A 25,248-nucleotide genomic window follows, 5' to 3' on the forward strand; every position below is an offset into this window, starting at 1 on the left:
CAGGTATGAATTATTGCATATAATATACTGATTCTAGAGTTGAATTGAATGTCATAGGCTCACTAGCCAAAATAATAGTTTGAAGGTTTGAAGAATGTTTACTAACTGTTGGCCATTTTTAAGCGGTAAAAATTGATTAGATTGTTATAGAATTAACTTTGACATGTTCGGCAGTTTTGGATTAAAATTGAATTTGTTTCCAAAATTGATTCTTATTTTGAAGATAGAATTTGAAGTTTTTTATTATAGAACTGATTTTCGCTTTATGAATTGATTCTTAATTGAAACTACTCTTAACATGTCAACTCACGTTTAAGCAGAGTCAATTTTACAAAATTAGTTCATTCAAAATCAATTTTTATAATCGTAGAACTAAACAAACACTAACATATGCCATGTTTCAATGATATAATCACATCCTCCGTGAAATTTAAACTCAAATATTTGTAGAATATGAGTCCATTCTTATCGGTTAGACTAACCTTTATAGGTTACGTTTTTGAAAGAAGTAGCCTAGGGAAATAGATTCTCTTCATTAGAGTTTTTTCAATTTTTATATCACAACTACAAACTCGATCTTCTACTTTCTAATTTTCAACCGGGAGAATCTATTTCAAAAGTTGGAACACCAAATAAGTTACATATATGTAGAAGTTAAGTAACATTTTATCCTCTCATAACTAGTATTTGTCTAAAATAACCTTCATCTATTAGTGAAATATACTTTCGTCTCTGAATATAGGTCACTCTTGAATTTTTTCTTTGTCGCATTTTATAAGACATTTCTAAATTTTATTTTTGAAGAAAGCAAACTAACCCACTGGAACCAACCCACTCCAAAATTTTAAGTCAATACCACTAGATTAACTCAAGTGAGTTCTCTAATGTATTTTTAACTGCATGCATTAGTTTTTTTTTTTTTTTTTTACCAAAATACCATTAATTATGTTACATATTTCTGTTTTGTCAATTGATAATAAATATTACTCTAATGCAAACATTTCACTTGTTTGTCCCATAAATTGTTTTCTTGTTTTTTTTTTTTGACAAAAAGATGCTTATAGCATTTCATTCATAATAAGAGTAGCAATACAAGTGGGTATATCAAAATGAATAATGAGACTAGCTGAATCAGTGGCTTCACGAGGAAGAGCATGCGCTACCACGTTAGCTTGTCGCCGGTTAAACTCCACCCGAGAGTTTGTGAAAGAGGAGGACAAAGTATTCTGACATGCTGCAATTATTTGGCCGAACTCAGAAAAATCATCTCTGTTCAATAAGATAGCATCTGCTGTTAATTTTGAGTCGACTACAAAATCCACGTTGTCAAACCGCATGTCACGTATCCATTGTAAAGCATGAAAAAGTGCTAGTGCTTCACCTACGTGAACATCAACCAAGGGAGAAATGCTCATGGTCTTTGCTAACATATAAGCACCATCCTCGTCCCGTAAACATAATCCAATCCCGACACGATTAAAATCAGTGGAAAACGACGCGTCAATATTACATTTTATGCGCCCCGGGAGAGGTCTCTGCCACCGTATCACAGCTGGAGCACCTGGATCATGCAGCAGCTCTTGGCCAGCCGCGTCATAGTGCAGTACAGCAGCAGAGGGATCTGAACTGTGCTGCTGTTTCGGTTCAGAACGGGCTTCCAGCCATGCATCCAACATGTGTCTAGCACGGTCTACAACGTGTGCGCATAATTCATTCTCATTCTGCCACAATTTCTTGTTACGATGCTTCCAAAGGCTCCAAATGATAGCTGCCAATCTGTGACGTGCCTCTGAATGCAGCTGTTGCAAAAGAAGAAACACAGCTTCGGCTGCTGAATTAGTAGACTGAACCGATTGCTGCACTGCTTGCCAAAGGCCAGCTTGATTCCAGACCTGAACAACGAAAGGACACAGAAAGAAAACATGTTCGAGATCTTCGTCTGGGTGCTCGCAACTAACACAATGGGTCGGGCATTGAACCCCTTTATCTTGCAGCCGAATTCTAGTTGGCAAAACACCACGACAAATGCGCCAAATTAAGTTCTTAACCTTTGGGGGAACCTTCAATTTCCATATACCTGTCCAAAAGCCCGGCCGACGTAGATGCGTAGTGTCTACAAGATCCTCCACACAAAGACGATAAGCGCTTTTCACCGAGTAAATACCATTTCGTTCTGCCTTCCAAATCAGCCTATCACTTTCCACCTGCATGATTAACGGTGTATTCAGGATATCAGATGCAATGTCTTCACTGAAAACCTGCTGCACAAGCGAAGTGTTCCAACAGTGGGCTTCACTATCAATCAAACTGTCAACAGAGAAGTTGCAGACAAAGTCAGCCCCAGGTACATTGCTGCTGATACACCGACCATCTTTAAGCCATGGTTCATCTAATATAGGAATATTGGTACCTGTACCTATTCGCCATCTGGCACCTCCACGTACAATAAAGCGAGCTTGAAGAATACTACACCAAACATAACTCGGATTATGTCCCAAGCGAGCAATAAGATAACTCCGAGTTGGAAAATAATGAGCCTTAAAGATGCGAGCAACCAGCGAGTCAGGGTCTGTTTGGAATCTCCACCCTTGCTTACCAAGCATAGCCAAATTGAACACCGACAAATCTTTAAAACCCATACCACCATGTACCTTATGCATTGATAATTTCTCCCATGACAGCCAATGAATGCCCCTATTAGTCGCACCACCGTGGCCCCACCAAAAGGAATTCATCATCCGCTCGATGGTTGTGATAAGCGACGAAGGTAACAAGAAAATGCTCATGACATATGACGGAATCGCTTGTAAAACAGATTTGATCATGACTTCACGACCCACTTTTGATAAGCACTTACTACTCCATGAACTGATACGCTGCCACACTCGATCTTTGATATATGAGAATGTTGAAGCCCTATCACGTCCTATCATTGATGGTAACCCCAGGTATTTACCTGTGCCCAGGCCGGCGTGAACTCCAAGAATGTGCGTAATTGAATCTTTCAACACAGCAGGAACATTTCGACTGCAATACATTTCTGACTTAGGTAGACTGATAGCTTGACCAGACGCTGCCTCATAAGTTACTAGGATATTCTTCAGAACTTGTGCCTGAGCTTCATCTGCCTGAAAGAAAAGGAAGCAATCATCGGCGAACAACAAATGTGAAACAGAAGGTTCACCTCGACATATAGAAACACCAATTATTGTATTGCGCTCTTCCGCGTCTCGTATGAGAGATGGCAAGCCTTCAGCACATAAAATAAACAAATAGGGCGATAAAGGGTCGCCTTGTCGGAGGCCTCTGCCCGGGATGATCGGTCCCACAACATCATTATTAACTATAACAGAGTAATCGACAGACTCTACACACATAGACATCCAGTGTATCCACCGTTCACTAAAACCCATCTTTGTCAAGACTTCCCTCATATAGTTCCAGTCCATTCGATCGTACGCCTTACTAATGTCTAATTTTAGTGCCACACTACCCACCGTCCCTCTAACTTTAGTTTTCATATAATGAAGTACTTCAATGGCAACCATGGCATTGTCGTGAATAGATCGGTCAGGAACAAAAGCAGATTGATTGTCAGAGATGCACTTTGGAAGGACATGTTGTAATCGATTGGCAAGCACTTTGGAGGTTAATTTATACAACACATTACACAGTGCTATAGGGCGCCAGTCTTTCATTGTGGTCTGAACCGTGCCTTTAGGAATAAGCGCTATATTAGTCATATTAAGATCAGCAGGGAACTGACCGTTTTCCAACCAGGCATAACACTCCTTGAAAATATCGTCACTGCATAATTGCCAAAAGTGCTGATAAAATCCCGGGTTATAACCGTCAGGTCCAGGACATTTGTCAGGGTGCATCGAGAACATGGCAGCACGAAATTCTTCCTTCGTAAATGGGGCCGTGAGTAACAAATTATCCTCAGAGGAGACAGACCGGCGAATAACATCAGTGACCGGGGCAGTGACACTATGTTGTTGCTGAAATAACTCTAAGAAATATTGTTTAGCTATAGAACTCATACCTTGATTATCTGAGATATTATTGCCATTCCCATCTTCAAGAGAGGAGATTTTATTCACCTTTTTCCTTGCCGTAGCAGAAGCGTGGAAGAATTTTGTATTGCGATCACCATCTTTATACCAATGCGCCTTAGCTCGTTGCCGCCAATACATATCATATTGAGTGAGTAGTCTTGTCATACGCTTACGAAGGTGAGCCATCTGGGTCTGAGCTTCTCCAGAATATCGATTGCGGACAGAAATCAACCGCCGGCTACAGTCCTCAATATCATGCTTCAACTTATTGCAGTTATCTCTGCTCCAGACATGCATGTCTTCTGCACATCTAGTTAGCCTTGGGAGAACCTAATCACCAGTATACATGTTCCAACTAGTGCAAACCATATCATCAAAACCAGGTTCCACTTTCCAGGCATTTTCGAAGCGGAAATTACGCCGATACGTCGAAGGACGTACAACAGGATTACATTCCAGTAAGATGGGATAATGATCCGAAGCAGGGCAATTAAATTTTCAAGAGTTGCTGCAGGAAATAAAGAAAACCAGGCGTTGTTAGCAAGTGCACGGTCTAATCTTTCCTCAACAGCCCGAGGAGTACCCAGGCTCTTGAACCAAGTGTATGGATATCCCTCAACAGGCACATCAGAGAGGCCAGAGTCAATTACTGATTGCCGAAAACCATTGATAAGCCAATTCGACCTACAATTTCTACCCCGTTTCTCACTAGAATCCATTATGTCATTAAAATCTCCGAAGATACACCAAGGACCAGTAATTTGTCTAGCTAAATGACGAAGAAAATCCCACGCCGCACGCCTACGTCCCCCCTCGGGGTACCCGTAGTAGCAGGTGAGACTCCAATTACCATGAACAGCATCAGACACCGAAACAGTAATATGATTTTGGGAGTAGTTAACAATTTGACAATTAAAATTAGCACGCCAATAAATAGCAAGGCCACCACTTCTACCAATACTATCTACAGAAAAACAAAAATCAAAGCCAAGAACATAACGCAAATCCTCTACTTTATTCTTGTGAACTAAGGTCTCACTTAGGAAGAGGAGAGCCGGATTAAACCGACATACAAGGTATTTCAGATCAGGAACTGCGCTCGGGCTACCTAAACCCCGACAGTTCCAACTTAACAGACTCATTTACCTCGGCAGGCCTGACTAGCAGGACCTGCCGTTACATCAGTTTCATCATACAGTGGATTATTGTTAACAGTCATTACAACATCCCCCCCCATCACTAACAATATTGCCTACAAGAGTGTTCCCCATGACCCCATCAGCTACAGACTCAAACTCGGGTGCAGCTTGTGTTCCTCCAGTAGGTGAATGCTCTAGTCCAGCCACTCCAGTGAGAGCCCTCTTGCGCTTCTTCAATTCAGTACCGTGTATGCCATCCTCAATGCTTTCAGCAGCAGGAACACGAGAACTAACATCAGCATTACCACTCACCGCCGGCAGGCCAAGAACAATTTGAGACAGGGGTGCTTCATTAAGAGGTAGCAGAGAAGGTGAAGTAATGCGAGAAGACTCACCCAAAGAAGCATTAGCAACCAGCAACTGAGTTTTGATAGCATCAATTTCCTGATGCACTACAGACATACGACCCTTCAAAGACACCATAACAGAGGAACCAGCAGCCAAATTACCACTCTGCGCAGAAGTAGAGCCTACTCCAGTACTATGTGCAACATGAGAGCTTCGATTCGGTATCGGATCCTGCAACCAGACATTTGTAGCGGCAGTACCCATACGTCGAACAAGAGGCTTCAAAGATTCACCCCAACCCCTAACACCATCGTCCTCCTCCATTTCAAATAACCGAGGGCAGCTCTTATCTGTGTGACCAAGCAGACCACACAAGTAACAAAATATACCAAGTTTCTCATACTTAAATTTGATTGTTGCAAAGCTACCATCTTTGATTCGCACCTGCCACTCCATTTTCAATGGTTGGGTAACATCAATTCTGACCTTCAACCGCATATATGAACTGTGCAGATTGTTCCTTTTGTCATATTCCTTCAACTCTCCAAGGAACCTCCCAATTCCATTCGCCACTCTCTGTTCAACCATACCAAAAGGCAACTGGTGTACCTGAACCCAAATATCAAGGTGGTTCAAATTCACACTTGCCGGCACCACCCCGGGAGCAATACGGTCAACTACCAGATTGTAATTGTCGTACAACCAAGGGCCCTCATCAAGGACCTTCGCAGCATCAAGACGGTGATAGAACTGGAACAGAAAACGATTCTCGTCCGATTGTGTGATTGATACACGCTTTCCAGGCCGCCAGAAATTGCCCAGGCGTTCTTTGAAATAGGCAAAGCGAATCTGCTTATCAGTGAGGACACGACCAACAAGACAGTGATCAAGGATTTGTGTTTCCGCAGAGACTGGGTCAAGGTCAAGGGTTAACCCCTCATCAGTCAAGGTAAGCCCTTCAAGATTGAGGTCGGAAGCAGACATAATTTCGGTGAGGGTGAGAAATTCGGGAAGAAATAGGATGAATTTGTGATGAAGAAGGTAATTAGGGTTAGCTGTGATTTTGGGATTAGCCATAGAACACGATATATATAGTATTGAACAGAAGCATCTAGGTTGGAGTATACCAGATGAAGCTGAAATCACTCACAAGGGATAGAGTCGGAGCCAAGAAGGATAAGCACGAAGTTAAGCAAAGCGGCGGCTCAGGGGAGATCGGAGGAAGAAACTAACCCTGGGAGAGAAAACTAGGTTTTTTTTCTATTCGATCACCAGTAATTGTTTTCTTGTTGTTGTTGTTGTTATTATTATTATTATTATTATTATTATTATTATTATTATTTGAGATTTCGGGACTACATTGCGACATGATTCAGGAGATAATATTTTTATTTTTTTTGTTACAATTCAAGGAGATAATTGATTAGTATTGGTTTCTTTCAACAAAAAAAAGATGTATTGGAATTTAGTACTACACAATTTATTCATGTGCTAAATTTATGACAGTGCAAAATGAATGGTAGTCTGCTAACATGCTATGGGGATGGATAACATCCATCCATTGAAAGCTTCATGCAAATTATCAACATGCAGTGATATCAGATTCAAAAATCTTTACAAATTTCATGTCATTTCACAGTGATAATGGCCCTTTGTACTCACACAAATCATAAGCTACAACCCGACAAGTTTGATTGTGCCGTTACACCCAATACAGGATATCCTTTGGCTTGGATGAGGTTTGTTAAAACCTTTCTCTTCCAAATGTCAATCTGAAATTGTTTTAATTTTGTCCTATTCTAATTAGGTACACAAAAGTGATTATGTTTTTCAATTTAATTAATAAAATGGTGGTTCAAGTCGTCAATATAATAAATGATTCATTTTTTGTATTCTAATGATGAAATAAGAATCTTTTGAATTGAAATGAAGGACATAGATGTGTTAATTGAAGATGATCAAACATTATCAATACTTATTAATTAATACCATGACTTACATAACCTCATAATATATATATATATATATATATATATATATATATATATATGAGTCAGGATCCGTTGACACCAGGTGTAAGTCAAAAGGCTTACACCAAATCTTAACCATTAAATTTATTTGATCATACGGTTAAAAACATCTCAACAAAGGAAACAATAAGAACACATCACACTGGATCACCAAAAAGACTTGCATCACGTTAAACATAAACACTACCATTGCATAACTAGCTTGAATCACTGTATCAGTTTATTCCTGCCCAATCATCGATTCACATCTATAAACATCATGTTCTTTGATTGAATATCATTCTACTAATTAAGCTACACGTGATTTCACACTTGAAACTCATGTGACCTAATTCTCTGGTTTGTTTCAACGTTTTCCTTTTCTAAGAAAGGATTGATTTTCACAATTCCAATTGTTCCGTTCACAAGTGCAAGGTGACAATAAAAACTCCCAATGAAAGATTTAACCACCGTTCAATTTTTTAATTGAAATAAAATTGGGCCAATCTCTCTATAAATACTAATTCTAAGAAAAGGGAAACAATCGATGCATTTTTTTCTAAGAGTTCTTGATTTTGCCGTGAAAATATGTAGTATGCAAAGGATCCAATGTTTTAGAGCTTAATTGTTTTCTTGTCAATGGCAGATTGGTGTGATGGGAAAAGTTAACCAGGGAAGAAGAAGATCTTACGATCAATTTAATTTTGTGATCCAGTGTGATGTATTCTTATTGTTTCTTTTGTTGATATTCTTTAAACCATAAGATCAAATAAATTTAATTGTTAAGATTTGGTGTAAGTCTTTAGACTTACACCTGATGTCAACGGATCCTAACTCTATATATATATATATATATGTGTGTGTGTGTGTGTGTGTGTGTGTGTGTGTGTGTGTTTGCAGAAGGCACATCTCACGTGTATTGGGATCACATTATTGAATTCCAACTTAAAGAAAAAGAAGTAGTGATGTAAAATGTGTGGATTGAATGAATATGGATTTTGATTGTAATAGATTGATTAAAATAATTGATTAGTATGTTAAAATTCACTAATATTTTTTTGAAAAAAAAAAATTCATCCAATCCAATTCATTAAGAATAAAATTTATTTGATCCATCCATCATTAGATTTTATTAGATAAACGTCCTTGTTCATGAATTTAGTCTAAAGAGATTTGACTAATATTTTTTCCACTCTATCACCTTCTCCGCATCCTATTTTTATTACGAAAATGCCCATGAAATTTTCGGATTTTATAATCCGAACTGAGTTCTTTCCTTGTTTTGGGATGCAAAAATGAATTTTTCACTAATTCGGATTTTATAATCCGAAAACCCCAAAAAATAGGGCATGTTCCTTCCTTTTTTTTCTTTTTTCTTTTTCGGATTATAGAATCCGAACACCCCCTAATCACTCTTATTCAATGGAAAAACAGTACAGATTATATAATCTAAACTATATTAGCACAAATTCTGAACATGTTTGTAACATGGATAGTCATTTTAAGGACCATATTAATTTTCCTAACACTCATCATTATGTTTTAGGTCATTGTTAGTTGTTTCCAGTGGAAAAAAAGGATATTCAGGCTATTTGATTAGATTGCTCCGAAACATGGTCATAAAATCAGAAGAAAAAAAATCAAGGATCAAGACTCCCTCTATAAGGGACTTCTTACGGGACTTCACCCCCCAAAATCCAAAATTCTATCGTTTAGACCTTTTTTTTTAATTTTTTTTTCATATTTTCAGAAAAATCCAAAAATAAATTGCATTAGTTTTATTTGTTTTTTAGATTTTTTGTGTGGTATTTTTATAATTTTTTGATTTTATTTGACATGTTTTTATCGTTTTTTTAGTTGTTTTTAAAAGCAAACTTCAAAACTGTTGAAATGAGAAAGATGTTGATTGCTGCTCATATATAAGCATATTTCGGATTATAGAATCCGAACTAGTGAAAACTCATGTCAGATTTTGGAATCCGAAAATAGCATGGACATTTTGGAAAGAAAGAAATAAGCGCGCGAGAAATGGGTAGGGTGGGAACAATAAAGTCAATAGATTTTATGTAACAAGCCCAATTGTGAATTATTTAGCCCAATGTTTTTTCATAGAAGCCCAATTAATTTAATGAATCAGAAATAGTTAATATTATTAATTAAATAATAGAAAATGTGAAAGGGTGGTAGTTGGTGGTCAACGACCACCGCTGGCATTGACCGTGGCAAAGCTCCGACGACCACATGGCGGTGTGAGGCGGTGCTCCGATCAGTTTTCCTATGACTCAATACGGAGGTCTGACGATATCGTGCAGTTGAGCTTTGCTTGTCCTTTTAGTAGTTCACCATGGAGTTTCAGCAGTCGTGGATCCATCTATTTTTTTTAATATAACATTATTTTTTGTACAAATGTGGGCCTTAACTTTCTTATCCAATGAGCTTATTATTAATATTTGGAATTCTGCTCTTTACCCAACAGAAATTGCACGCTTCCAACCGGAAAGAAGAAAATACCCCTGTGTGGGTTAAGTCACGTTGCGTGAGTTAACTCACGTTTTTCACTGCCATTTTCCTTCTCTTCTTCTTCTTCTTCTTCTCTGCGTGAGTTGTTTTCACAATTAAGAACAACCAAAATCCTTGCACTCAATTCAGTTCAATCGTATGAAATCACTCCTCCACACAATTTTCCCTCTCAATTCAACTGTTCGACAATCTCCGATGCTTCGACCTTATACCATCTTCACAAAATTACTGTTTTTTATAACTAACAAAAAAATTTCTTTTTGAAGAACAATAACTAACAAAAATTTTGTGTAAATTTTATTTGTAAACTTCGAGTCTGGTTTATGGTTAACATTTTAAATACATTATTAATAATTATAAGTAAGATACAAATAAAAATTACAATTTGTAATATATGCATTGTCTTAATTGAGAAAGAGAGTGAAAAGCAACTAAGATTTTGATAGTTACAACGTGGAAAAATGTGCATCATCATCTTCTTAATTGGTGTGTGTCACATCTTGTGAAGCTTATCCACAAGAGAAAAAGTAGAAAAACGCTACAAAATTAACATTAGAAAATTGCTCATGCTGCGTAAAGAAAGAAGAGAGAAGAAGAAAAGAAGGAAAATTGTAATGAAAAACTGCGTGAGTTAACTCACGCAGCTTGAGTTAAGTCACGCAGAATTATTGTTGAGGCAAAATCCCTAATTAATTTTAAAGATAATAAACTTTAATGATTAAAGGATTAAATGGACTTTGATTAATTCCTTGGTATTTAACTTGTGCTCTTGAGTGTTTTTACTAAGACATGAACATGTTTAAAACATACCAAATCAAAGGACATTTGAAATCATGAACTAACTCTGAGTTCAGAAAGTTAGTTCAGAAGGTTGTTCAGAATGTTGATCAGTGAGTTGATCAGAACGTTCTGATAAGAGTTCAGAAGCTGAAGCTGAAGTTCAGAAGCTGAAGTTCAGAAAGCTGAACGTTCTGATGGAAACCCAGAAAGTGTTCATAAGCAAACACAGGATCATCAAGAACATGAAGAACCTGCTAGTACATTTGACATAAATGAAAGGTCCAGAAAAGTACATTTGCATGGGTCTATCAACAAATAAAGGCATGAACAAGGAATCATGTGTAAAGGATCTTTAATGTTCATCCAAGACTATGAACATTAAAGTACTAGGAATATTCCAATGTGAATTTAATCCTAGATGTTGCATTCACTGCACTTCAGTAGTGTCCTTACTATTAGGATTGATTACATTAAAAGCTAGTCTTACAAATCATCCTAAAGTAAGCACAAATGGAACATTCTGATGGTCAGAATGTTCATGTCTGCGCATGCTTCTACCAATGAACAGTGTAGTTGGTGAAAAATTAGCAAGCAAAGCAAAAGAGATCTTGCATCAGAGATAACCTGACCTCTGAGCTGTAAACAAGCAGATTTCTTTGAAGCATGGGCCTGAAGTTGCAGATCCACTGCTCTCTCTCTCCTGCACAAAGTCCAAGACAGATTTGGTGTACTTTATCCCACCTTTTCCAGCAAAACTGAATGCTTATGGAAAGGCTACTTTTTGGAGGATAAAACTCAAACAAATCTCACATCACGTGCTGGGCAAGCCCAGAAATTCATCCAACATTCATCCATGATGAACCCAGATGAAGAACATCATGAATTTCCAACATTCTAATGAAGAACACAACAACATTCTGATGTTCATCCTGGGAACTCAACAACATTCTGATGGTCAGAATGTTCACCCAGATTTTCAAGTAAAAGCTTGTGGGGCCCAGGACACGTGACATAACACCATTGGTCACCTTACAACGGCTATATGAGCCCAAAAACTCTATAAATAGAGATCAAAGGCTCAGCATTACTTGCACCATTGCAAAGCATACAAGAAAACAACTTAATTTGTTTGAAGCTCTTGCAATACAATTGATCATCATTGAAGGCTTTCTTCTTACCTTCTTTATAGTGTACATCAATTTTCTTTCTCCCTCTTTGTTATCTTAGTCACAGATAACTTCTTCCTTCCTCTCTTCTTCTGTTTGTCTGATTCACAAACAAACTCTCACACAAATTGTAACAAAGTCTCATCTAGCTTTAGGGGTTATAAAGTGTTAACTTGAGCAAGAATTGTAAAAGTCTAAGTGGTTAACTTAGCAAAAAGGTGCAAGCCTGCTGAGGCTTAGAGAATACAGGTTGTAAGTGTTCAGGTGAACACAGTTTTGCAAGGTGCAGGAGTTGAGAAGTTATCTCAAGTATCATAGTGAAAAACTCTCACAAGATTGTGAGGAGAGGACTAGCCCACATTGGGTGAACCTCTATAAATCTCTGTGTGTTCTTTCCTTCTTCCTTATACTCTTTAATTTCAGTATACACAACACACACCAACACATTTACTTCATTAATCAGTTTCTGTGTATGAACTTCAGAACGTTCTGAGTTCAGAAAGTTAACTTAACTATTCCAAGAATTTTCTTGAGAATTATTTTTAAGTTACAGGTTATTTTTAAAGGGTCACAATTCAAACCCCCCCCCCCCCCCCCCTTTCTTGTGACTATTTTATCTACTTCAATTGGCACCAGAGCCTGGTTCTAAGGGTTTGAACACTTAAACAAGTGTTAGAGAAAAGATTCAGGAAGTATGTCTAAAGTCAAATACATAGCTGAAGGAGGATCATCAAACAGACCACCTCTTTTTGATGGCTCAAACTACTACTTCTGGAAAGGCAAGATGAAGCTCTTTCTCAGATCTCAAGACAATGATATGTGGCAAGTCATCACAGATGGAGACTTTGTTCCAACAACCAAAGAAGGAGCTGTCAAAGAAAAGAGTTCATGGTCAACAGATGAAAAGGCTCAGGTATTGTTAAACTCTAAAGCTAGACTCTTTTTATCATGTGCACTAACCATGGAAGAAAGTGAAAGAGTTGATGAATGTAAGAATGCTAAAGAGGTATGGGATACTCTGAGAATACATCATGAAGGTACATCTCATGTCAAAGAAACTAGAATTGACATTGGGGTCAGAAAGTTTGAAGTCTTTGAAATGAGTGAAAATGAAACCATTGATGAGATGTATGCTAGATTTACTACAATAGTAAGTGAAATGAGATCTCTTGGAAAGGCATATTCCACTCATGATAGGATCAGAAAAATCCTAAGATGTCTTCCTAGTGTGTGGAGACCTATGGTCACTGCAATCACTCAGGCCAAGGATTTAAAAACCATGAATCTAGAAGATCTCATTGGTTCACTGAGGGCTCATGAAGTTGTACTTCAAGGAGACAAACCAGTAAAGAAGGTAAAGACACTTGCCTTGAAAGCATCTCAGCAAACTCCATTAGTAGCTGATGATGATGTGCAAGAACCACAAGAATTAGAAGAAGTTCATGAAGAAGAAGCTGAAGATGAACTTGCTCTAATCTCCAAAAGAATTCAAAGAATGATGTTAAGAAGAAATCAGATCAGAAAGAAGTTTCCAAACACCAACAACAGCACCAGAACTGAAGCTGACAAAAGCCAAGTCACTTGTTATGGCTGCAACAAAACTGGACACTATAAGAGTGAATGTCCTGACATCAAGAAAGTGCAAAGGAAACCTCCCTTCAAGAAGAAGGCAATGATTACTTGGGATGACTTGGAAGAATCAGAACCTCAAGAAGATGAAGAAGCCAACATGGGATTGATGGCTCGGTCAGATGATGAAGAAGAGGTAATTATCTATAAAACTGATTCTTTTTACAAAGATCTTGAAAGTAAAATAGATAGTCTTTTATATGATTCAAACTTCTTAACTAATAGATGTCATTCTTTAATCAAAGAACTTTCTGAGATAAAGGCAGAAAAAGAAACACTTCAAAACAAGTATGATGAATCTAGAAAAACCATACAAGTTTTGCAAAATTCCCATTTTGAAATGTCAGAAAAACAAAAAGAATTAAACAAAAAGCAAAAGGGCATTTTATCCATACCTTCTGAAATGCAAAAGGAAAATAAACTTTTGAAAAAGGAAGTTGAAAGGTTAAAAAATGATCTTACAGGCTTTATAAAATCTACAGAAACATTTCAAAACATTTTGGGATCTCAAAGTAGTACTGCTGAAAAATCTGGCTTAGGTTTTAAAAATCCTAGCAAAATCATTGAAAGTTTTGTACCTAAGAAAACTGAGATTAAAATGAAATGTTCTTATTGTGATAAGCTAGGACATAATGAATCAGTATGTCATGCTAAGAAAAGATTTATCAGAAAAAATAAGATTAATCTTAGTTCAGAACGTTCTCATCTCAATAGATCAGAAAGTTCACAAAAGGTTGAGAAGGCTAAGAAGATATGTTCCTACTGTAACAAATCTGATCTTACAAGACAGAATGTTGCAATAAGGAAAGATCTCTTAGAAGAACTAACCCTCAAGGACCCAACATTACATGGGTACCTAAAGTTTTTATCTTGTCAAATGTAGGTCCTGCCTCAGGGTGCTAGAACAAAGCCATGGTACTTGGATAGTGGTTGTTCTAGACACATGACAGGTGACAGGAACTGTTTTCTGACCTTTGAAAAGAAGGATGGAGGACTGGTAACATTTGGAAATAATGACAAAGGTAAGATCAGAGGTAAATGTACTATAGGTAAGCCTAACTCTGCTAAAATAGAAAATGTTCAGTATGTAGAAGGTTTAAAACACAATCTACTTAGCATAAGTCAATTGTGTGATAGTGGATTTGAAGTGATTTTTAAACCTAACATATGTGAAATAAGACAAACCTCCTCTAACAAACTGTTTTTCTCTGGATCAAGAAGAAAAAATTTGTATGTTTTAGAACTAAATGATATGCCTGCTGAATCCTATTTCATGTCTCTTGAAAAAGACAAATGGATCTGGCACAAAAGGGCTGGTCATATAAGCATGAAAACCATTGCTAAACTTTCTCAACTTGATCTGGTTAGAGGATTGCCTAAGATTAGCTTTGAAAAGAACAAGATCTGTGAAGCTTGTGTTAAAGGTAAACAAGTAAAAAGCAGTTTTAAAACCATTGAGCTTATCTCAACTCAGAAACCTTTAGAGCTTCTTCACATTGATCTCTTTGGTCCAGTTCAAACTGCAAGTCTAACAGGCAAAATATATGGTTTTGTTATTGTTGATGATTTTTCCAGATTTACATGGGTTCTGTTTTTAAAACACAAAGATGAATCTTTTGAAGCATTTCAAAACTTTTGTAAAAGAGTTCAAAATGAAAAAGGTTCTAATATCATTACAGTTAGGAGTGATCATGGAGGAGAATTTGAAAATGCATCCTTCAAAACATTCTTTGATGAAAATGGTATTAAACATAATTTTTCTTGTGCAAGAACTCCACAACAAAATGGAGTTGTTGAAAGGAAAAATAGGACTTTGCAAGAAATGGCTAGAACAATGTTAAATGAATCTAATGTTGAAAATTATTTTTGGGCAGAAGCCATTAACACATCTTGCTACATTTTGAACAGAGTTGCAATAAGAAAGGTTCTTAATAAAACCCCATATGAACTCTGGAAAAACATTAAACCTAGCATATCTTATTTTCACATATTTGGCTGCTATTGCTACATTCTGAACAACAAAGAAAAATTGGGTAAGTTTGATCCTAAATCAGATAAAGCTATCTTTTTAGGATACTCTACAACTTCTAAAGGTTATAGAGTGTACAATCTAAAAACCCAGACAGTTGAAATTAGTATGCATGTCATATTTGATGAATATGATGAACATTCTCAACCAAAAGAAAGTGAAGACACAGAAGTGCCAGCACTTCAGAATGTTCCCAGTCAGAACACTGAAACTTCAGCAGAGAAAGAAGATGATCAGAATGTTCAAGATCAAACCTTCCAAAGTCCACCCAGAAGTTGGAGAATGGTAGGAGATCATCATGTAGATCAAATCATTGGAAGCACAACTGATGGTGTAAGAACCAGATTGTCCTTTCAAGATGCCAACATGGCAATGATCTCTCAAATGGAACCCAAGTCAATCAATGAAGCTATTATTGATGACTCTTGGATTGAGGTCATGAAGGAAGAACTTTCTCAGTTTGAAAGAAACAAAGTTTGGAACCTAGTTCCAAATAATCAAGAGAAAACCATCATTGGAACAAGATGGGTTTTCAGAAACAAGCTTGATGAAAATGGTAAGGTTGTCAGAAACAAAGCAAGGTTAGTTGCTCAAGGTTACAACCAACAAGAAGGTATTGACTATGATGAGACCTTTGCACCAGTGGCAAGGTTAGAAGCCATCAGAATTCTTCTTGCATATGCTGCACATAAAAGCATTAAACTTTTTCAAATGGATGTTAAAAGTGCATTTTTAAATGGATTTTTAAAGGGTAAATACAGACTTTGGTCCCTTAACTTATTTTTGCGTTTCATTTTGGTCCCTTAATTTTAAACTGTCTCAATTTAGTCCCTTAAGTATCTCTCCGTTTATCAAAGTGGCCCTTCCGTTAGTTTTCCGTTATGTTTAATAAAAAAAGTTAAATGTGGTACACGTGTCATTTTTTCATTTGTTGAGAACTTAATTTTTTTTTTGTTATTTCCTTCATCTTCTCCCTACAAATTTCTAATGGCACGTGAATTTCTTCTTAAAAAAACACCCAAAATTTCTTCTTTCCTAAATCCAATTCAATCAATTTCATATATCAAAAAACATAACAATCAAACATGATTTCAATTCCAAATCTAGTGTGTAAAGGCATAAATAGCAGTTGAAATATAAACCACAACAACAGAAGAAACAAGAATAGCCATAACAGCAACAGCATGAGCTGCAGATTTACTCCCACAAGACAACATCCACAATCTTATCTCAATAACATTCACCATCGAAAGTATAAAAAACAAACACCCCATAACAGATCAGAAAGCAACGATTCTCCAAGCTTCTTTACGACGTCGATGTCGGTGTCGCAAGAGGAGCGATTCTCCAAGCTTCTTTGACCCTGTTCGATTTTTGTTTTCATCCCTTGCTTGAAATCTTGAAACCAATTCTCTTATTGGTTTTAATTTTCACATCGAATCGATTCAAAAAGAAGAACAAAAAGATTGAAAATTCAAGAAGGATTGAATTGGATTTTGAGGCTAGGTTATTGCAGCACAACAACAATAGCAAACTGATTTTCTTTCCATGATTCATCTTGTTTTCTTTTATCTTTTCAATCTATGGGTTTCTGAATTTTTCCATGATTATTTATTTCTCAGTGATTGTTTCTTCTTTCCATGAATCACAATTTTTTTTCTTTTTTCTTTTCCTTTTCTATTTCTTTCCTTTTCTTTCTCCACGATTCTTTCTTCTTTCCATGAATCATGTTTCTTTTTTAAGAAGAAATTTGTATGGAGAAGATGAAGGAAATAAAAAAAAAAGTTCTAACTTTGTATGGTTGTATGGAGAAGATGAAGGAAATGAAAAAATGACACGTGTACCAGTTTTAACTTTTTTTATTAAACATAACGGAAAACTAATGGAAGGGACCACTTTGGTAAACGGAGAGATACTTAAGGGACCAAATTGAGACAATTTAAAATTAAGGGACCAAAATGAAACGCAAAAATAAGTTAAGGGACCAAAGTCTGTATTTACCCATTTTTAAATGAGGAAGTTTATGTAAGCCAACCTCCTGGCTTCATAAATGAAGAAAAACCAAATCATGTTTTCAAACTCACTAAAGCACTCTATGGTCTTAAACAAGCTCCTAGAGCTTGGTATGACAGACTTAGCACATTTTTGATTGAAAATGGTTTTTCTAGAGGAAAAATTGATACCACACTTTTTAGAAAAACACATAACTCTGATTTACTAATTGTTCAAGTTTATGTGGATGATATTATTTTTGGTGCTACCAAAGAAAAATGTGTGAAGAATTTTCCAACCTTATGCAAAGTGAATTTGAAATGAGCATGATGGGTGAACTTGGTTTCTTCCTTGGTTTACAAATCAAACAACATCCAAATGGAATTTTCATTAGTCAAGAAAAGTATGTCAAAGACATTCTTAAAAAATATAAAATGAATGAGGCAAAAATCATGGTCACCCCTATGCATCCATCTTCAAGTTTAGATAAGGATGAGAGTGGAAAATCTATTTCTGAAAAAGAATATAGAGGCATGATAGGTTCATTATTATATTTGACTGCTAGCAGACCTGACATAGTGTTTGCAGTAGGATTATGTGCTAGATTTCAAACATGTGCAAAAGAATCTCATTTAACTGCAGTTAAAAGGATTTTTAGATATCTAGTAGGTACTACTGATCTTGGCCTTTGGTATAGAAAAGGTTCTAGTTTTGATCTTGTAGCATATTGTGATGCTGACTATGCTGGAGACAAAGTTGAGAGGAAGAGTACAAGTGGCTCCTGTCAATTCTTGGGAGAAGCTTTGATTGGATGGTCTTGCAGAAAGCAAAACACCATTGCACTCTCCACAACTGAAGCTGAGTATGTATCTGCAGCTAGTTGTTGCTCTCAAATGTTATGGGTAAGAAATCAGTTGGAAGATTACTCATTAAGGTACACAAATGTTCCTATTTTTTGTGATAATACAAGTGCAATTAATCTGTCCAAAAATCCTATTCAGCATTCTAGGTCTAAGCATATTGAAATTAAGCATCATTTCATTAGAGACCATGTTCAGAAAAAGAATATTGCATTAAGCTTTGTTGATACAGAAAATCAACTAGCTGACATTTTCACAAAACCCCTTGTTGAGGATAGATTTAATTTTCTTAAAGAGAAATTACAAATCATTAAAAATCCCAATAAAGATTGATCATTAAATCACTAAGGGCCTAAAACTTACCCCCTTGATGTTATCTAATTTAAATCAGTAAGATCAATCTTAATCTAAACATTCATCAGAATGTTCAAGAGTTCAGAATGTTCATCGAAATGTTCATCTGATAGTTCAGGACAGAATGTTCATAAGGTTCAGAATATTCAGTCTTAGATTCTGGGTAAAAATCCTGTACGCAGGAAATCATGGGATTTAATCCAGTAATCTTCTCAAAATCTCTAGCATTTAATGCTTGATTAAGGGTTGTTGTGCTAAAGCTATGTCCATTAGACAAAAGCTTAAAAATTATTTCAACCACTCCCCTTCCATCTTGTCAAACGGCTAGTTCTTTCTCTCTCCCACAACTTTTCAGTTTTCATCTTTCCCAATAAAACTGCCAACACTCCTTCACTTCCTCTTTCCACTCTTACACGTTGGTCTATAAATCATTAAACCAACTCCAAACCTTTCATCACATCTTCAAACATTCGTTTTCTCTCAAAAATTCTCAACACTCTGTTTTTTTTTTCTAACGAAAATGGCGAGAACCAAAACCACCTCACGCTCTCACTCCCAATCACCACCACACGCTGCTGATCAACACTCTGATCATTCTCCACTCAACGAAACTGCTGTTCATACCATTCTTCCTGATGAGATCATTCCTCTATTTGACTCTCCTAAACCTAAATCTTCTAAAAAATCTGCCAAACCAAAACCTAAGGCTACTAGAAGATCAACAATAATGAAAAGAGGATCTTCATCAACACCAACCACTTCTCACTTGGACCTAGTCTCTGATGATGAGAAGAAAGAAAAGGAAACAGCTTCTGAGGAAGGAACACACTCTGAAAAGAACGAGTCTGACAAAACAGAGAAAGTTGAGGAAGAACTTTCTGATAAGGGAAAAGAAATTGCTCAAGAGGAAGCAAATTCTGAAGAAACTGGTGAAACTCTTCTTCAAATGGCTAAAACTGCTAAGAAGGTTTACCAAAGGAGGAAGAAAATTGCTGCTGATGCTCTGCCTCTAGAGAAAACTGCTTCTCCATCTCTGGAAAATAAAGAAGTTGGAAAAGAAGAGAATGTTGAGGAAGAAGTCCCTTCCTTGAGAAGAGGAAAAGGCAAGGACATTGCCATTCTTGCCTCTGCTTTGAAGGTTCAGAACTTGGAGAAAATGGCAGCTAGGCCATTAAGCAGAGCAAAGTTCTTTGATTTTGAAAGTCTCAAAACAAAGGGCTGGAACTTGGAAGTTTTCACAGATCCTCAAGGATGGTCAGGATTTGTCTCTACACAAGAACCAACCTTTGAGGACTTGGTGAAAGAGTTTTATGCATCAATGAGAGTCAAGGAAGAAAAAGGAGAAAAATTCCTAGAGTCCACAGTCAAAGGAGTAAAGTTCCAAGTCACTCAAGACTCTCTCTCAAACATTCTGAACATTCCCAATCAAGGTAAACAACTCTTTAACACTTGGTTTTCTTGCTCAGATGTGACACGTGAGCAACTCATCCTAGAGTATACCAAACCAAACCTTGATTTCACCTCCACAAACCTCAAAGATGCTCCCAAAATCCTTCATAACATGATTAGGCACACCATCTTACCTAGATGTGGAACCTTTGATGCAATCACAGACCTAGACCTTTGCATTCTTTATCATCTTTTGAACAAGACTCCCCTAAATCTCTGCTATATCATGATTCAATACATGATTGACCATTGCTTCTCCTTCAAGCAAAAAGTTGCTGGTTTACCATATGGGATGCATCTGACACCCATCTTCAAAGCTGTTGGTGTGTCTCTGGATGGAGAAGAAAGTCTGGATACTTTCATGAAGTTCACAGCTAAAACCATAAGTCAACTACGCCTCACTTCCTCCAACATGCCCATTCCTCAAAAGACTGAATCAGTAAAAAGAATTGCTGATCAGAATGTTCAAGAAGTCAGGAAGAAACAAAGGTCTGACAAGCATGCCAAGAAGGTCATTGGATCAAGTTCTCACAATAATGAGAAAGGAAAACCCACCCCAGCTCAAGAAGTATTTGCTCATATTGCTGAACACGCAAGAGAGCTGGTTGAAGCAAGCACTCAAGAGTTTGAAGCCATGCTTGCTAGGAAAGCTGTTGAGAATGTTGGAGAATCTGCTGAAGGTCAGCAGAAAGTTGAAGTACCTTCTAGAGATTTAAGAGTTGAAGAAAATACTGAGCAAGATGCTCAGAATGTTGATAATGATACACATGAAGTTGCTGCAATCCTGGCATCAAACACTCTTGGAAGTGAGAATCAACAAATGGAAGTTGATGATGAAGTTCAAGTGAATGTTGGAACACATTCTGACTTTGATCTCAACATTGAAGATACTACAAATGATCTCTATAATGAGATCTTTCAAGATGCTCAAGGAGAAGACATTCAGCCAAATGATCAAAATGTTCAAAACAATACTGGTCAGAATGTTCAGGAAGTAGGAGATCAGAATGTTCCCACTGAGCAGCTGTCAGCAGATCCAAATCCACTGGATTCAGGATCTTTGCCCTCTATGGAAGTTCAGCATCTGGTTCAAACTAATCAGAATGTTCAGGATCATCAGAATGTTCCCTCTGAACAAAACATGGAACATGCACAGTTTGCCAATCTGTCTACTTCAACCATGGGATCCACTGCTGGAATTAGCAAGTATCTTGTGTCTTCCCTACCAACTCCAAGCATTATTCCTTCATCTACACCACCACCACCTCAAACCAGAAACACCTCAAGCAAGCTTCCAAACATGTCTGCCTTGTTTGACTCTCTTAACACATTTGTGATTGCTAACAAAGAGAAGGCTGAACCTTCTGATGCTGCTGCACCTGCTAAGCCTTCAAAAGCTGAAAAGATGGCTGCTAGGGCTCTTAGAGTTTCAACAAAAACTCACAAAATTGTTTGTGCACTTGCTGACTGGACTAAGAATGTTCATGCTCCTGGTTTGGCCATTGATCCACCAGTCTTTGATGATCCATCTGTCTTTGAGTCTGAACCATCCTCAGATTCTGGGGATTCAACTCCCTGAATCATTTCTGGTCCTACTCCCTATCCTTTTTGCAGATGACTAAAGGGGGAGAAGCTTTAGGATTTCATGTCTTAAGTTTTCTAAGTATTAGGCCCTAAGTAGGCTAAGTGATCAATAGTTATTGAAGTCTTATAAAACTTCATTTTTGCATGATCATATGTACTTTGAATTTCTTTTTTGTTTTTGAACCATGTTCATCATATAATTGTACTTCATGAATGATAAGTAATGAATGAATATTGATGTTGGTTCAAATTTGCATATTTTTATTTATGCTATGGATTATAAAAATGAGGGGGAGCTTTTATAACTTCTAAAAACTCATAATGGATTATAAAAATGAGGGGAAGCATTAAAATAAATTTTTTTTTTAAAAGCTCTGAAATTCTTCATATATAATCAAAATCCATAATCCTAAATCACAAGTTTATCATCTTCAAAAAGGGGGAGATTGTTGAGGCAAAATCCCTAATTAATTTTAAAGATAATAAACTTTAATGATTAAAGGATTAAATGGACTTTGATTAATTCCTTGGTATTTAACTTGTGCTCTTGAGTGTTTTTACTAAGACAGGAACAGGTTTAAAACATACCAAATCAAAGGACATTTGAAATCATGAACTAACTCTGAGTTCAGAAAGTTAGTTCAGAAGGTTGTTCAGAATGTTGATCAGTGAGTTGATCAGAACGTTCTGATAAGAGTTCAGAAGCTGAAGCTGAAGTTCAGAAGCTGAAGTTCAGAAAGTTGAACGTTCTGATGGAAACCCAGAAAGTGTTCATAAGCAAACACATGATCATCAAGAACATGAAGAACCTGCTAGTACATTTGACATAAATGAAAGGTCCAGAAAAGTACATTTGCATGGGTCTATCAACAAATAAAGGCATGAACAAGGAATCATGTGTAAAGGATCTTTAATGTTCATCCAAGACTATGAACATTAAAGTACTAGGAATATTCCAATGTGAAATTAATCCTAGATGTTGCATTCACTGCACTTCAGTAGTGTCCTTACTATTAGGATTGATTACATTAAAAGCTAGTCTTACAAATCATCCTAAAGTAAGCACAAATGGAACATTCTGATGGTCAGAATGTTCATGTCTGCGCATGCTTCTACCAATGAACAGTGTAGTCGGTGAAAAGTTAGCAAGCAAAGCAAAAGAGATCTTGCATCAGAGATAACCTGACCTCTGAGCTGTAAACAAGCAGATTTCTTTGAAGCATGGGCCTGAAGTTGCAGATCCACTGCTCTCTCTCTCTCTCTCTCCTGCACAAAGTCCAAGAAAGATTTGGTGTACTTTATCCCACCTTTTCCAGCAAAACTGAATGCTTATGGAAAGGCTACTTTTTGGAGGATAAAACTCAAACAAATCTCACATCACGTGCTGGGCAAGCCCAGAAATTCATCCAACATTCATCCATGATGAACCCAGATGAAGAACATCATGAATTTCCAACATTCTGATGAAGAACACAGCAACATTCTGATGTTCATCCTGGTAACTCAACAACATTCTGATGGTCAGAATGTTCACCCAGATTTTCAAGTAAAAGCTTGTGGGGCCCAGGACACGTGGCATAACACCATTGGTCACCTTACAACGGCTATATGAGCCCAAAAACTCTATAAATAGAGATCAAAGGCTCAGCATTACTTGCACCATTGCAAAGCATACAAGAAAACAACTTAATTTGTTTGAAGCTCTTGCAATACAATTGATCATCACTGAAGGCTTTCTTCTTACCTTCTTTATAGTGTACATCAATTTTCTTTCTCCCTCTTTGTTATCTTAGTCACAGATAACTTCTTCCTTCCTCTCTTCTTCTGTTTGTCTGATTCACAAACAAACTCTCACACAAATTGTAACAAAGTCTCATCTAGATTTAGGGGTTCTAAAGTGTTAGCTTGAGCAAGAATTGTAAAAGTCTAAGTGGTTAACTTAGCAAAAAGGTGCAAGCCTGCTGAGGCTTAGATAATACAGGTTGTAAGTGTTCAGGTGAACACAGTTTTGTAAGGTGCAGGAGTTGAGAAGTTATCTCAAGCATCATAGTGGAAAACTCTCACAAGATTGTGAGGAGAGGACTAGCCCACATTGGGTGAACCTCTATAAATCTCTGTGTGTTCTTTCCTTCTTCCTTATACTCTTTAATTTCAGTATACACAACACACACCAACACATTTACTTCATTAATCAGTTTCTGTGTATGAACTTCAGAACGTTCTGAGTTCAGAAAGTTAACTTAACTATTCCAAGAATTTTCTTGAGAATTATTTTTAAGTTACAGATTATTTTTAAAGGGTTACAATTCAAACCCCCCCTTTCTTGTGACTATTTTATCTACTTCAATTGGCACCAGAGCCTGGTTCTAAGGGTTTGAACACTTAAACAAGTGTTAGAGAAAATATTCAGGAAGTATGTCTAAAGTCAAATACATAGCTGAAGGAGGATCATCAAACAGACCACCTCTTTTTGATGGCTCAAACTACTACTTCTGGAAAGGCAAGATGAAGCTCTTTCTCAGATCTCAAGACAATGATATGTGGCAAGTCATCACAGATGGAGACTTTGTTCCAACAACCAAAGAAGGAGCTGTCAAAGAAAAGAGTTCATGGTCAACAGATGAAAAGGCTCAGGTATTGTTAAACTCTAAAGCTAGACTCTTTTTATCATGTGCACTAACCATGGAAGAAAGTGAAAGAGTTGATGAATGTAAGAATGCTAAAGAGGTATGGGATACTCTGAGAATACATCATGAAGGTACATCTCATGTCAAAGAAACTAGAATTGACATTGGGGTCAGAAAGTTTGAAGTCTTTGAAATGAGTGAAAATGAAACCATTGATGAGATGTATGCTAGATTTACTACAATAGTAAGTGAAATGAGATCTCTTGGAAATGCATATTCCACTCATGATAGGATCAGAAAAATCCTAAGATGTCTTCCTAGTGTGTGGAGACCTATGGTCACTGCAATCACTCAGGCCAAGGATAATATTATTAAAAAGGTTAAAATATATAATTAATTACAAGGGTAATTTTGTCATTTAATTATGATATATATCATATCATGTTTGCCATCATGTGTACACCAAACATATGATAGGATAAATGTTTATCATGTTTATATCTTTTCCTATTCTTATCCAGTTTCATATCCTATCCTATCTATATCATATCATGTACACCAAACGGACCGTTAAGGTTCTGTTTGGGAGTTTAAGAGGTGAAATTCATGAAGAAGAAAAAAAGTATTGGAGATAGATTTAGGACTGTTATGGTAAGTTCTTCAATTCTTTTACGTGTTGTTATAATTAATTACAAAAATATTTT

At 36.8% G+C, this 25,248-nt stretch overlaps 3 protein-coding genes and 1 pseudogene across 3 annotated transcripts; 3 read left to right on the forward strand and 1 right to left on the reverse strand.

Moving 5' to 3' along the window:
• Positions 1–1,058: 1,058 nt before the first annotated feature.
• LOC146930295 (uncharacterized) lies at positions 1,059–6,622 on the reverse strand. The gene is made up of 4 exons (XM_085707525.1): positions 5,311–6,622; positions 5,205–5,228; positions 4,439–5,022; positions 1,059–4,388 (listed from the first exon to the last, which is right to left on the reverse strand). Exons 1-4 carry the CDS (start codon positions 6,620–6,622, stop codon positions 1,059–1,061), a joined length of 5,250 nt encoding a protein of 1,749 aa, XP_085563651.1.
• A 6,092-nt stretch (positions 6,623–12,714) lies between these two features.
• Positions 12,715–17,994, forward strand: LOC146930296 (uncharacterized; annotated as a pseudogene).
• A 1,410-nt stretch (positions 17,995–19,404) lies between these two features.
• Positions 19,405–21,912, forward strand: LOC146930297 (uncharacterized). Its single transcript, XM_085707526.1, has one exon. It carries the CDS (start codon positions 19,405–19,407, stop codon positions 21,910–21,912), a length of 2,508 nt encoding a protein of 835 aa, XP_085563652.1.
• A 2,420-nt stretch (positions 21,913–24,332) lies between these two features.
• On the forward strand, positions 24,333–25,179 carry LOC146930298 (uncharacterized). The gene is made up of 2 exons (XM_085707527.1): positions 24,333–24,923; positions 25,066–25,179. The coding sequence occupies exons 1-2, from the start codon at positions 24,333–24,335 to the stop codon at positions 25,177–25,179; spliced, it is 705 nt and encodes a 234-aa protein (XP_085563653.1).
• Positions 25,180–25,248: the final 69 nt, after the last annotated feature.

The sequence above is a fragment of the Medicago sativa genome, chromosome 4 (assembly GCF_051527215.1).
Source record: "Medicago sativa cultivar Bolivia chromosome 4, Bolivia_mono, whole genome shotgun sequence".
NCBI classification, from domain to species: domain Eukaryota; kingdom Viridiplantae; phylum Streptophyta; class Magnoliopsida; order Fabales; family Fabaceae; genus Medicago; species Medicago sativa.

Coding starts and splice junctions, on each gene's coding strand:
- LOC146930295 (XM_085707525.1), bottom strand. CDS start 6,622: ATGGCTAATCCCAAAATCACAGCTAACCCTAATTACCTTCTTCATCAC. Junction 5,229..5,310: donor CATGGGGAACACTCTTGTAG/GCAATATTGTTA, acceptor ATGTAACGGCAG/GTCCTGCTAGTCAGGCCTGC. Junction 5,023..5,204: donor TGCTAGTCAGGCCTGCCGAG/GTAAATGAGTCT, acceptor GTTTTTCTGTAG/ATAGTATTGGTAGAAGTGGT.
- LOC146930297 (XM_085707526.1), top strand. CDS start 19,405: ATGGCGAGAACCAAAACCACCTCACGCTCTCACTCCCAATCACCACCA.
- LOC146930298 (XM_085707527.1), top strand. CDS start 24,333: ATGTCTAAAGTCAAATACATAGCTGAAGGAGGATCATCAAACAGACCA. Junction 24,924..25,065: donor AGGATAATATTATTAAAAAG/GTTAAAATATAT, acceptor ATTCTTATCCAG/TTTCATATCCTATCCTATCT.